Source organism: Carettochelys insculpta, chromosome 18, assembly GCF_033958435.1.
Source record: "Carettochelys insculpta isolate YL-2023 chromosome 18, ASM3395843v1, whole genome shotgun sequence".
NCBI lineage: Eukaryota > Metazoa > Chordata > Testudines > Carettochelyidae > Carettochelys > Carettochelys insculpta.
Window position 1 is genome coordinate 25,612,309 of NC_134154.1, and position 13,536 is coordinate 25,625,844.

At 40.8% G+C, this 13,536-nt stretch overlaps 1 protein-coding gene across 1 annotated transcript in view; it reads left to right on the forward strand.

Annotated features, from left to right (window-relative positions):
- Positions 1-2,840: 2,840 nt before the first annotated feature.
- P2RX7 (purinergic receptor P2X 7) overlaps positions 2,841-13,536 on the forward strand; it is a 30,145-nt gene continuing 19,449 nt past the window's right edge. Inside the window, exons 1-5 of the mRNA XM_075012283.1 lie at positions 2,841-2,965; positions 5,277-5,409; positions 5,756-5,827; positions 7,889-7,961; positions 9,432-9,528. Coding sequence (XP_074868384.1) covers positions 2,841-2,965; positions 5,277-5,409; positions 5,756-5,827; positions 7,889-7,961; positions 9,432-9,528 — 500 coding nt within the window. The remainder of the gene's footprint in view (positions 2,966-5,276; positions 5,410-5,755; positions 5,828-7,888; positions 7,962-9,431; positions 9,529-13,536) is intronic.

The following is a 13,536-nucleotide window of genomic DNA, read 5'->3' on the forward strand; positions in this document are numbered from 1 at the left end:
TAACTGATAAAAGATGCCGGATAAATGGATAAACAAGGTCTGTGGCACCAATCAAGCGATCAGGTTGGGTTGATGAGTTGGCTACTGAAAGAAAATTACAACTAACACGTATACTATCAATTGGAACATGGAATGTCCGAACATTGTGGGTGACTGGAAAGTTAGTGCTGCTTCAAAAGGAGATGGAGAAATACTGATGCGATATACTTGAACTGGTAGAGATGCGTTGGACAGCATTGGGAGAGGTGTGTGGTTGCAAAGTCATTTGGTCAGGGGACAAAACAAAGCATGAGGCAGGAGTTGGATTCCTTCTTAGCAAAAGAACTAGAGAAGCATTGTTAGGATACAAACCAGTGGGTGCAAGAATAATGGTAGTGAGATTTGAGGCAAAACTGTTCAACAACTCAGTTGTTCAGGTGTCTGTCCACACGTTGGACAGTATGGAGGAAGAGATCGAGCTATTCTATAAAGACTTGACAAAGATGCTGGAGGAGATACTGAAGAGAGATGTGTTGATCATCACAGGAGATTGGAATGCGAAGGTCAAAACAGATAAAGGTTGGGAGAGAGTCATGGGAAGGTTTGGATATGGAGAAAGAAACAAACAAGGTGAGAAACTACCGGAGTTTGCTGTGGAGCACAAGATGGTGATCTGCAACATGAGATTCCAACAAAAGGACTGTCGGAAGTGGACATGGTGATCGAATGACAAGAAGTCCAAGAATACGTTAGATATGACCTTGGTAAGAAGAAGATGTGTAGCATAAGTACAGCAATGCCGAACTTTCCAAGGAGCGGATATAGACTCGGACCACAGTCTAGAGATCGGAAACATCAAGATGAAATTCAAGAGAAAGTATAAAACACAGTTTAAGAAAAGAAGAGACGTGGCAAGGCTAGGTGAGGAAGAAGTAGGGAATGCATACAGAGCAGCATTCAAAGAAAAGATTAGGAATGCAGACAAGAAAAAGACCTAGATAAGGGAGTCCAAGGGATAGCCACAGTGATAGAAGAGGCAATTGAGCAGACTGTTCCAGAAGACAAGAAGATCAGTGAGAAGCGGATTACGCAGGTGACGCTGAATTTGGTCCAAGAGAAGAGAGCATTGAAGATCAGAAGGGATGTTTCCGAGAGGGTGGAACAGCAATATAGAGTGAAAAACAATGAGGTAAGGAAAGTGGCCAGAAAGGAGAAAGGGTGCACTCAGGTGTGTCGTATTAGCCATTGGAGGTAGATAAAGCAATTGCAAGTTGCTTCTGTGGATTTGGACTATTGCACTTTCAATCCCTGAAAGTCAGACTAGACAATCACAGTGGTCTTTTTTTGGCCTTGGAATCTATGAATAAAACAGTGAGGAGCCCTGGTTAGACATCCAATCCTTCCTATCCTTCCTGTTCTCATATCTCTACACCATCCAGCCTTCTGTCAATGGAATGATAAAGAACTGTCATGGCCTTTGGAGGTGGTGCTATTGAGCAAAGATAGTGACATAGACTGTGAGCTGGCATGAGCATCTGTAGCTGCTCTGGTGGCTTGAAGGAGAAATCGGGTAAATGCATTTCAGCTCTGCTGCAGTTGCATCCATATTAGTTTGTTGAAGAACTCTGTTGACTTCAGACTGCCAGAACCCCCAATGCATATTGGAAACTAATTCTGTTCCTGTGGAATGCCAAGTGCCCTCAACTTCTGTTGAAATCTGGGCATTTGGGGACATTCACCAGCTCTCAGAAGCCACTCTGGTGTCTGGCACATCCAGATTTGTTCAGTAAGAAATAAGATGTCCAGTGATACTGGATGAGAGGATACAGGTTGAACCTTTCTAGTTCAGCATCTTTGGGACCTGACTGGTGCTGAATGAGAGACTTGGATGAGCCAGAGAAGGTCAATATTATCTAGCAGTGTTACCAACACTTCCCCTGCTTACAGGGCTCTTAGAAGATATTTAGGGTAAATTACAACTAAATAACAGCACCGAACACAGAGAGGGAGAACAGGTGTCTGTAAACAAGCTTTATGGGATGGTGGGAAACTTGGCCATACTTTTGATAAGTGGTCATCTAGGTAACTAACATTATGCTGGGTTATGGATGTTGCTGGATGAGAGAGGGCCAGACTAGAGAGGTTCAGCCTGCATCTTTTATTGGACCAACTTCATGTCTCTCTAACATCCTGGGATTGGCGTGGCTACAACAGAACTGCAAACAAGATTTCCATTCCAGAAAGATAAGAATTTGAAACAGAGGGATTGTTGGTGATAATTTAACAGGAAAATAAAACTTGGATTCCAGAACATTGCTATGAATAGCCAGGCTATTTGGAGGGTATCATAGGAGTATTAATACATCTGGCACTTAGTTTTTCTTTTGAAAATCCTGAATATTCAAAATGTTAAAGCACATTTGTAATATCCAATCAAATGGAATTCCAGAAATATTCCCCCTCTGAAAACGGTCTTTGTCCAGCATAGTGTGGGTGGCTGTGGAGGATAGCATTTAGTCAACAAATATTGGTCCAAATTCATCACTTGTGAATTACTTTGATTTTAATGAAGATGCAGCAGGGATTAATACAGCCCTTTGTCTTTTGCTTGCCCATAGGTGAAGCCTTTGGCACACATTTCCTCATTTTCTTGCTACTGATTAACAATAATTAATGCTTTTTCTTCTAAGAGCTTAATGTACTTAGTTTCTCCTCTTCATCTTCCATGCTAGTAATGCAAACAGTCTTCTTACTGTGCCTTTAAGTGGTGTAGCCTGCCTACCGGGGTTGTGGGCGTGGAAGTAGACTGAATCAAACGGCTACAGTTCTTGAGAGCACAGATCTCAGAGGAAATTGTAGCAATGGCTGCATTTTGCAGTTTAAAGAGTTTGTGTGAATATGAAACTTCTAAAGTTGTCCGCTTTCAGAGTTTTTCTTATGGGAGTATGAAGTGGACCTTCCATATGGCTGTCTTCCTGTATGTTTGGTAAGTTAAAAGTGATCAGATGAACAAATGAATAGTAACAGAGAGAAAGCCGTGCTAGTCTATATGCTATCAAAACAAAAAAGCAGTCAAGTAGCACATAGATGAGCAAATGTGTTTCTTATGTGGGTCATTGGAACTCAGCCTTTAAATCTGTACTGTGGAATCAATATGAAATTGGTTTAGTTGGTATTTACAGTCTGATCAGTATGGTAATGGCAGAGATACTGTAGAATGGCTGTTTAGAACAGGGGGTTGGCTGGTTGGAGTGGTGGTCCTTGGTCCATATTTTTCTCTCATCCTTCTAGTAAAAAGGGCCTGAATGTAGCTTTGTTTCCGTTGGTATGTGCTGTCTGCTTTCCTTTACCTAGTCAATAGAATTACTTAAGGTTTATGCTAATGTAACTGAAATCAGAACCTGGCCTTAAGAGTCCAATGCTATATCTACCATTCAAGTTGCACAAGGAGTCACCCAGGACATAAATCTTAAAAACAGGGTTTCATGACTGTTAAGTGCTTAGCCCTGGGACCCTAAAGAATGGGTGTTTTCCTCTTTGCTTCAGAACTGGGCTGCTTTCAGCATTGGTGTTTGCAGATCAATGTCCTTTGTTGTTTATAAAATAGGTTTAATTCTTGCAGAATTCTTTGCACATTGAACAGCTGATACCAATTTCTCTGGCAATAAACTTGTAAGAAGTGCTACTGCCTAATTAAGGCACCATTTCCAAACTGTCATTGAAAGCAGTTTTCTCAAACAGCCAGACTGCAGCAGCATGAATATCTCAAATCACTGTTCTCAAGAGGGTAAAGGCTAACTATGAAGAACACTTCTGAGACAGGAAAAGTGGTAGATTAGGAGTGATTTTGAAAAAGGGAATTGTTTTGGTCCATCATTTCACACTTACACATTTTAGATACAGTTTTGCACCCCAGAAAATGTGTATTTTTTTAACTGAAATGGTGCTAACTCAGGTAAAATACAGACTAGTCTGTGAAAGCAGTCCTTGTTATATGCCATTTAATGTGGAAAATGTCTTCTGCACTTCCATAAAATCTTTAAAAGTTGCCATCAGTTTCAAGAGTTTGAACTATGACATTTGCTTATGAGATGCTGCAGAAGCAATGGATGTCAGTGACTCTTAAGAAAGTCACTTAATTTTAGAAAAATATTGCAAACAAATGTATTTCCTTCTCTATATTGTTGGTAATGCATTAGATTAACAAAATGGAAATGATCAGCTTAACGTTTTCCAAATGGTTAGTAATCTTGAGTGCTTAATCTGAAACACCTGAGAGGGATGGATTTTCTAGAAACCAGGCCCTTTCGTAGTCTATATTTGAACACCCAAAATTGAAATTTCCAAAATCATTAGTCACTTTTAAAACTCTTGTTATAAAATCCAAAGCACAAGTCACTATTTATCCCTGTTGATTACTTGGACAGTGAAAATACATCGGGGCAATATTTTCAAAAGCACTTAAATGATTTAAGAGTCTGTCTCATTTTCAAAAGCACTTAAGCACTTAGGAGTCTGTCATATTAAAAGCCAATGGACTATAGAAGGTCATTTGGATATTTTAGAAAATTTTACCTTCAGATAATAGGGACACTTTCAGTGTCTTTGTCCTGCAGTGTTTGGTTTCCAGAGGTCTTAGAGGTGGGGTTAATGGCTAATTACATTATTTCCAAACATCTGTTTAAGTGGAATAAAATAATGCTGTGGCAGCATTTCTATGGACCTTAGGTTTTACAAAAATATATTTTTACAGCATACAAATAAGTTTCTTAGCAGTGACCTTTTAATAATAACAATAACATGAAAATCTTGATTTTCCTTCAAAGAGAAGCCTTTCAGATTGACCATTTAATAAACTAAGATGATCGTAAGAAGTCTGAAAAGACTTAACAAATGTCAGTTACTACTGCTTTTCATGGGCCTTGTTATGTGCCTTTGCACAAGGAGGAATGCAAAAAAATGCTGTTTCTTGCTCCTTGACGATAGCAGGGAATTTTACCATTGATTTTAGTGGGGCAAGGATTTCACGCTAATAATACACAACTACATTATAAAATGTCTCTTCTTGCACACATCCCTACAATCCCATGAAAATCAATGGGATTGGAAAGCTATAACTGAGGGAGATCTTGGCCTAAGAAATGTATTCAGTGCATGGTAAGATCTCAAATTCCTTTACAAATTTTAATATGACTTTTAAATTACAGTATACCTTCTCTGACAATAATACCAAGAAATAACTGTAATTTCAGTCCATTTCAGTTGTTTAAATTGTGCTTTTCATTTTGTTTGGTTAGTTATGCACTTGTCACTGATAAACGGTATCAGAAGAAGGACTCCGTGATCAGCTCAATTCATACTAAAGTGAAAGGAGTTGTTCAGACTGACTCAAGGATCTGGGACACTGCAGAATACACTATTCCCGTGCAGGTGAGTCTCAGTTTAATGTCATTGCAGTTTCTGACTATATGGACATGTGCAGTTGTTTTGCTGGCATGTGTCTTTGGCCTGCTGCTCAGTGGTTTTAGCATGTGAACAAGAGAAGCAGTTGTATTTGTGAGCATGAGTTAAGAAGGCTGTTAATTGGAAGCATTAACTTTTAAGCATGGAAAAAATAATATTAATTATTTTATTTTTATGGAGTTTTAAGAAACTTGATGTTTCTAGGACAAGTAATTTTTGATTACTAGCAGCAAATGCAGGAAAAAATTCAGTCCTGATTGAGATCAGAATGTGGCACAAAGTATATTATTTCTCTTTTCTTCTCTCTAATTAGGGGATAGACTCTTTTTTTGTTATAACCAACATAATTACAACGGAAAACCAGGTTCAGAGTGTCTGCCCTGAGGTAAGTGATTTTCCACATGCATAATGTAGCCTTCTTTGAAAGACGTGCCCTATAGCAACTGCAAGCTTTAATTAGTGGCTTGTCCCTATGGTGGTTCTGCACAAGTGAACGTTGCTTTGACTTCCTCTGCTTCTTTATTTCATTCAGCCACATGCAACAACTAGTCTAGTTACACTTCTTTTTTCCCCTCCACCCTTTTGCTTTTCTCAGTGAATCAACTGGTCTTGGTGTGATGTGCCACGCCAAAGACCCTGCAGCTAAACCTGCGCCTCGGTCACACTCTCTCCAAGCATTTATTCTTATTGAACACATCTGGATTCACCACTTGTATAAAGTGTACCCATGAGGAATATGGGTCAGAGCAGGGATGAGCAAACTTTTTATGGCAGGCACACTTTTCATCCAGGCAATTAGCAGGGATCTCCCAAACTGTCTAATGTAAACCAAACCATGGAAATTTCAGTTGTGGTCTAATGAAAACCTTTTCGGCATATTTAAGAAAATAAGTATGTAGAATGTAAAAACATTATTAATTGGTGTATAAATGTGACCACCCATACATAAAAACAGTAATATTTTTCAACATTTTTAATTAGATGAATGAGCCTGAGGCCCGGCAGTAGATCATCCTGCACCCCACTTACGAAATTTCATGCCCCCAGAGGGAACCTGCCTGTCATTTTACACACCCATGAGTTGGAGAATTGTTACCAGCTTCTCTGCATGTATGTGCTCTTAACAAACAAGAAAATAAACAATCCGCTGTCAGGTTGGCTTGTCTCCGTATGATAGGTGAGAATCAGTGCCCACCAAATGGAAGGATGCAGAGGATCAGGAAAGAAATGTTACTGCAAACCAAGGAAATTTAAAAGCCGAAAGGAATCCGTGCCTCTTATTTCACCTATTCTGTTTTACAGTTTTGATGTACAAGATAGATGCAGCAATTGTTTAATAAATAAGCCAAATTTGTATGCGGATAGATCTGAGGCACAGGGACACAAAAATACATGCAGATTAAATCACTTACATGGCAACAGCGTCCACAGTTGTCTTTACACATCAGGCCTTTGCGTGCTCAACTAGGTATTTAGACTGGCAATGATAAGTGTTGGGTGTGAAAATGTGGGCACACAAATGCATGCACTTTTTTGAATATACAAGTGGGCTTCAACTATTCAATTCACTTTTTAAAAAACAACATACATAAAACACCTAACAGTCTATTTTTGATGTTTGTGAAACAGAGAAGTAAATTCCATGCCATTGTTAGACATAATACAATTTTATAAGATACAACTAAGCTTGTCAAAAGCTAGTATTCCATTTTCTGTCCATATTCTAAATTACCAGTACAAAGGCATCAGAGTGATACCAGAGAACTGCAGAGAGACAGAAATGATAAAAACCAGCTTGCTAAGTATGTGCACTGAGGGGGATTTGATGAGGAAAACTCAGGAAACCTGTTAATTTCTGCAGGACTTGTATGTAACTTGAACATAAATCTTTTCTTGAACTCTTTTATGGATGCAACTTGAAATCCTCTTAAGTCTTTAATGCAGTCTGATGATACGCAGTTTTTTAAAAGGTTTGATACATAAAGTAATTACATGGATTAATCTGAACTCTCCTCTTATTGACAATAGGATTGCAGCCTAGGAGGTGGCATGGTGTGACCAGAATAGAATTTGATGCATTTCCTATATCTTTGGGGTGTATTTTTAAAAATAGATTTACTGGACAAAGAAATTCCTGGACTAACTCCAGTGAAGCCAAGAGATTGCACTTGAGGTGAATTTGTCCCATTATATCTTTGCTTGTCCTGACCTCCTCCAAAAAGGAAGTCATAAGCTCCAAGTTGAGTGAGCAGGTTACAGATGGGGGCTGAACTTCCTCTGTTCTGCCTTTCGCTCTGAATGATTTTATCTTGCTGAACTTCCTCTGGTCTGCCTTTCGTTCTGAATGATTTTATCTTACGGGTTGCCATTTATGCATAGAACGTTTTACAATAGCAAGAGAGAGAAGGAGATTTATAATAGTGTTCTATGTTGATTTCTTTTTCAGTACCCCATTCCCAAAGCTATCTGCTCTTCAGATGTGAAGTGTGTGAAAGGACACATGGACCCCCGGAGTAATGGTACATGGATTCCACAATCAGATTTTAAAACTTGTGTAGTAGGTGATAAAATGCAACTGTCCTTGAGTTAATAATTATTAGAAATTGTGGAGTCCAGCCTTAGAGAGTTTGCAACTGTAGAGCCAAATTCTGCTCTGAGATACAGTGGTGCAGCTCCCACTGGCAATTGCGTATGCATCCCTCTGACTAGGGAGATGAACCACCAAGCACAGTGGGTGGCGAGGAGGGAAGTATAAAGACAAGAGTGGGAGCCAGAAACAAAAGGAGTAGCAAGGGGAATTACATGAAATTTGTATTCACTCACATAGATATTTTCCCACTCTGTGGAGAACTTTAAGAAAAGATGGGAATGATCAGGGGGTTACAGAGAGGGTGGAAGTAGGAGGGAGGATGCAGAACAGATACTGGAGTGCTTTCTACAAGTGTAATTCACATTGAAGTCAGTGACCATTCTGCATGCAGAGTGAGTGCAAGATCAAGCACTATTTAAAGGCTTGGTTATGTTCGATACCATCAGAAAGGATAGTTTGTTCTAAGAATGTGTGTGTTCTAGGACTGTGGTGTCCAATGCATTTGCCACTCATCACATGTGGTGAATAGGATGCTGCATTGTAGCAAACACAGCTCTTGGGCTGCATACAGCCCTTGGAACCTTTAATTGTGGCTACTTCTGAGAGCCGCCATGTAAGGAATTCCATCTGCTTGTTCCAGATGTGCGCCCCACCGCTTGGTGGGAGAATTGTGTGGCAGCAGTAGCGGCTCTGGTGGCAGCTCTGATGAGTTGCTGGCATTGAATTAGAATGGGAGGACTGGGGGTGCCTAGCCCCAGGAGGATTTATTTAGATTATTTACAGTGGGGGGGGTCTGTGAGTGCCTGGCTTTGGGGGAGGCGGGTTGCATTTATGCGGGGGGCAAAAGTGGCAAATATGGGAAGGCGACAACCACAAGTGTGGCGATCTTTGAATTCCTATTGGATACCGCTGTTCTAGCGCACTGATAGCCAATAGGAGTTGTCTCTGACGCTGTAATAGTTAGCCTGTGTATCACTGGCTGCATGATGTCACTCAGTATGTTGTAGTACTTAGCAGAACACTTGTGCTTTAATTGGCTCATATTGCTGAATTAAGTTCTTCATGAGGATGTTGGTAGTTTTCTAACTTGCCTAGAATTCTTAAATATTGTCACTCAACATGACTATGGAGAAAATCATTCACATCCAAAGTGACGTGTTGATGCGGGCAAGGGGTGGGGTTAAACACTGTCCATGCGTAGCTGAAACATGGATCTGATAACCCTTCCTACAGCTAATTCAGCCCACAAAGAGCTGCTAAAATCAAAACCTTGGCTCTGATTTTAAAGTGTCTTTTCTACCTGTGTGTTGAGATCCACTAATGCTTTTAAACTGTGTCCAAAGGACAGAGTCACACCATCTGTGAGAGCTTAGTGATAGCTAACTTTTCTTCTGTACAGGAATTCAGACGGGAAGATGTGTGAAATATAATGCAACAATTAAAACCTGTGAAGTCACTGCCTGGTGCCCTGTAGAATCGATGAAAGGTGCCCCAGTGTAAGCAAACGTGTTTATATTTTTATTACTTTGTAATCAATAAGAGCCAGTTCCTCCAAAACAATAGCATATGCGAGTGCTCAGCACCTGGCAGAGAGTCCTTGGAACCATTGTAAAACAGTTGTTGTCGATCTAGCTCTTACTATTATTAATTCTTATTTTTATAAATTTAAGTATCAGCAATTTTCTTGTAGCAGCTTCTCCTTCTCTCTGACCTTGAAGTGAAATAATAAGCCCAAGCTTACAACCTCACAGTCTGTTGCCATGAGAACAATTCTACCTGTCACAGACTTGCCATGGATTCACTAAAGGCATTTTGATCATTAAAGAAGAGGACAAGAAAAAATATGAAAGAACTAATAAGTAGGGCCCTACCAAATTTACAGCCCACTTTGGTCAATGTCACCATCATAGGATTTTAAAAACAATAAATTTAATTATTTCAGCTATTTAAAGCTGAACTTTCACAGTGTTATAATTCTAAGGGCCCTGACTTAAAATGGGTTTGTGGGTGATCTCAAGGTTATTGGGTGAAGGTTGAAATACTGCTACGCTTCTTTCTTCATTGCTGCTAGTTGCAATGCTGCCTTCAAAGCTGAGCTGCTGAAGAGAGGCAGCTGGTGGCTGGTACTGCAAATCTGAAAGCAGAAACAGCACCAACACTAAAGTAAGGGTAGCATGGTATGGTATTTTTACCCTTCTGACCTGCTACATGCAGAGCTGGACCCTCACTCAGAAGCTGCCACTCAGTGGCCACCCAGCTCTGAAGATAGCAGCTCAGATGTAATGGTGGTGATACTGTAACCGTCTTAAAAAGTTTGTGACCTCCCTGTAACTTCCTTTGGAGTTAGGACTTTCAGTTTGAAAAACACTCTCAGGTAGCAGGGCAAGTGAGGGCCTCTCTGCGGCTCCCTGCCCTGCTGCCATTGAAATAACAGAACTAAATTCAGTTGGTTTAATGACCAGATCCCTCCTGCTGGCTGTCAAACCAATTAAATTAAGTTCTAGTGTTTCAGCGGCAGCAGGGCAGGGACCTGCAGAGGAGTCAGTGGCAGTAGCGTCTGGAGCTACAAATGACTCCTTAAAGAGCCACCTGCAGCTCCGGAGCCACAGATTGCCAACCCCTGGTATAGGGTAGAAGCACACAAAAGACCAAATTTCACAGGGAGAGAACAGATATCATGGTCCTGGGCACATTTTTAATGGCCATGAATTTGGTAAGGCCGTATCAATAAGTTTCAAGGGAAACATTTGCAAACTCTGACTGTGGAAGTGGTGAAAGTCCTAGTGCTAGTAATGTGTAAAATTGGACTAAACAACGCTATAAAATATACTGAAGTAGTCTAAAAAGGACCTAATATCTCTTTTCCACTTCTAATTTCTTTGATCCATGAGTGTTTTATAATATAAGGAGTCCACTTTAGTGTATAGTTACTCATCTGTGTCAGGCCAAAAATGTAAATATTGTTATAATGAAACATTTGATTTCACTCACATGTACAATGCAAAAGTATTCTGTACTTGAGCCCTGACGATATAATATTGTTCCCACCAATCCCTGATATGTAGCAGCTTTTGAAATGCGTGGACAAGGCCTTTGGTCTCTTGTAATAAATTAGACCTTTCGGCTTAGAAAAGACATGCAGGGTAAATTCTCTATTAGAGTCGATTGATGCAGCTCCTTTGACTCAAGTGGACCTGTGCCACTTTACACCAGCAGCGTATTTAGACCATGATATGGTTTGCGTTTTTCTCCCTTCATTACCATTGCATGTGGTTTGGTAGGCTTAATCACAGAGAACTGAATAGTCCACCTGTTGAACTGATATATCCACACCACAAAACCTTGCAGTCCAATTAACATTGATTTGCCCTCTTATTGGCAGTTCCAGTGGAGGTGGATGAACTAAATAGTCCAGGGAAACTAAACTCACCTAATATTCCAAGAGGTAGACTCTCCTGGGTGAGAGGCACCTATGGGGGAAGCTGGCTGTGCTTTCTTTACTCTATGGATAGAGTGCCGGAACCCCCACAACTGGCTTAATACTTCTCTCATTGAAATCAGTGGTAAAATTCTCACTGCTCCAATCCTGCATGCTGCTGAGCAGTCTCAGTTCCAGTTGCTTGAGGCAGGTTAACATGTTGCACAGTCAATCTCCAAATTCATGTAAAAATGGGAATTCTTCCATTCTTACCAATGTCATGCACATCAGCTTAGTAAAAGCCAAGTTGTGAAAACTCTTGGCTTTGTTTCAGTGTGAGGTCAGACTATATTAAATATTTTTAAATGTTTCATTGCCCAAAGAGATACCTGCACACAGCAGGAAACAGAGTTAGTCTGTATTTACATTGCACAGTTAGTATAGTACCCATGTTCTGGTCCTTTTTTCCTTTAACAGATCAATGATTGGTCATTGCCAAGAGTCCAAAACAGGTGAAACAATAATCTGAGACAGGGTAGCAAATCACATGTATGAGAATTCTTAACAAAATCCACCAGCAGGGAAGGCCCTCACGCCAGTCCCTAAATGGGTAATTTGAAGGTTTCTTTGAAAGTTGATAAGCACACCAACCTACATGGAAGTCTGTAGCCTGGAGCCTTCAGATATTGACTTCTAGCAAAGCAATGTTGACTCTCAGCGAGGGATGATAGTGGATAATTGGTTAATTGATGAGCCTCACCCTAAATCGAGGAGGCTTACCAGTTGCAGTTAACCAGTGAGGGCTGGCAGGGGAGACTGCTTCCTGCAGGCCGGGGGTGCTCCAGTGCAGCTGGAGCACCCCGTGCCCACGACAGCCCCAGCCCAGGGGCAGTACAGGCAGGAATGCTCCAGCTCAGCTGGAGCAGCCCTGGTCCATAGCAGCTCTCCAGCCCAGTTGGAACAGCCATGATCTGCGGCGGCCTGGGGCATGCCATGAGCAGGGGCTCTCCAGTCCAGTTGGATCAGTCTGGCTCCCATCCCCCCATTTAATTGATTAACTGGTAAAACATAAAGTTTAACCAGTTAACTAATTAAAAGGGATTTTACAGCCCTACTCTCAGCTACAGCACAACTGGCTTTTCTATGCAAGTTCCCTTGAGCAGGAAGTTCTCCCTTTTGTGATGGTTAAAACTTAACCACGCCATACATTTTAGGCAAGAAGGATCCCTTTTCGTTTCTTTTCCTCCATTCATCTGTAACTCTGGGCAATGCCAGGTGAACTGACCAGGATAAACTGACCTAAAGACAAATGTTTTCAGCTTCCTCCTACAAAAGGTCTGGGGAGATTCCGAAGTGTCTCTCCTGAATGCACAAGTAGTTTAAAAATCTTGTATTCCCCTATTTTAATTTTTTTTAATTCAGCATGATTTAATCATGTCTTGACCATTATTGACTGGTTAGAAATTTTAATTGTTCACCTCATGCCCCAAAATGTTTAAGTTTGGGTTGCAGTCAACTGCTACTTTTTCAACATGCTTAGGAGACATGCAGAAAAGTACAATTGATGCTGTGTCGGCCAGCTGAAATACTGCCAGTTCTTGCCAGGTCTTTGGATCACAGACATGGCCGTTAATACAATGATGTGCTAAGGCAGATGCTCTGATATGCTGTCCTTTGGATGGGTCACTGCTTCAGGGACCACTCGTGTTCTCTTTTGAGTGCTTTCTAGGTGAAAATCAAAGCTGTTCTGGCCTGCTTTGAAAAGAGAATAGGAAAATCCAGTCTGTCCACTCACATCCTTTCTCAACATATTATTTTTAAAGCTAAATTTGTTCTGGTACCAGGTTGATGATGCTGGAAATTGAATGTCACGAAACAAGGATGTCCTGGGTAGTAGCAGAGCAAGCTTCCTTCACATGGTCCAGATGATGTGACTGAACTCTGACCTGGAGGGAGCACCTCCATGCAGGAGAGAGTAGTTCAACATCTCTTTTCTATAATCTGTGCCAGTTGTAGTTTAAATGTCTGTGGCAAACCCATCTGTCTTCTGGGAACTGCAGTGAATGCAGAACAGCTAATTTCCCAT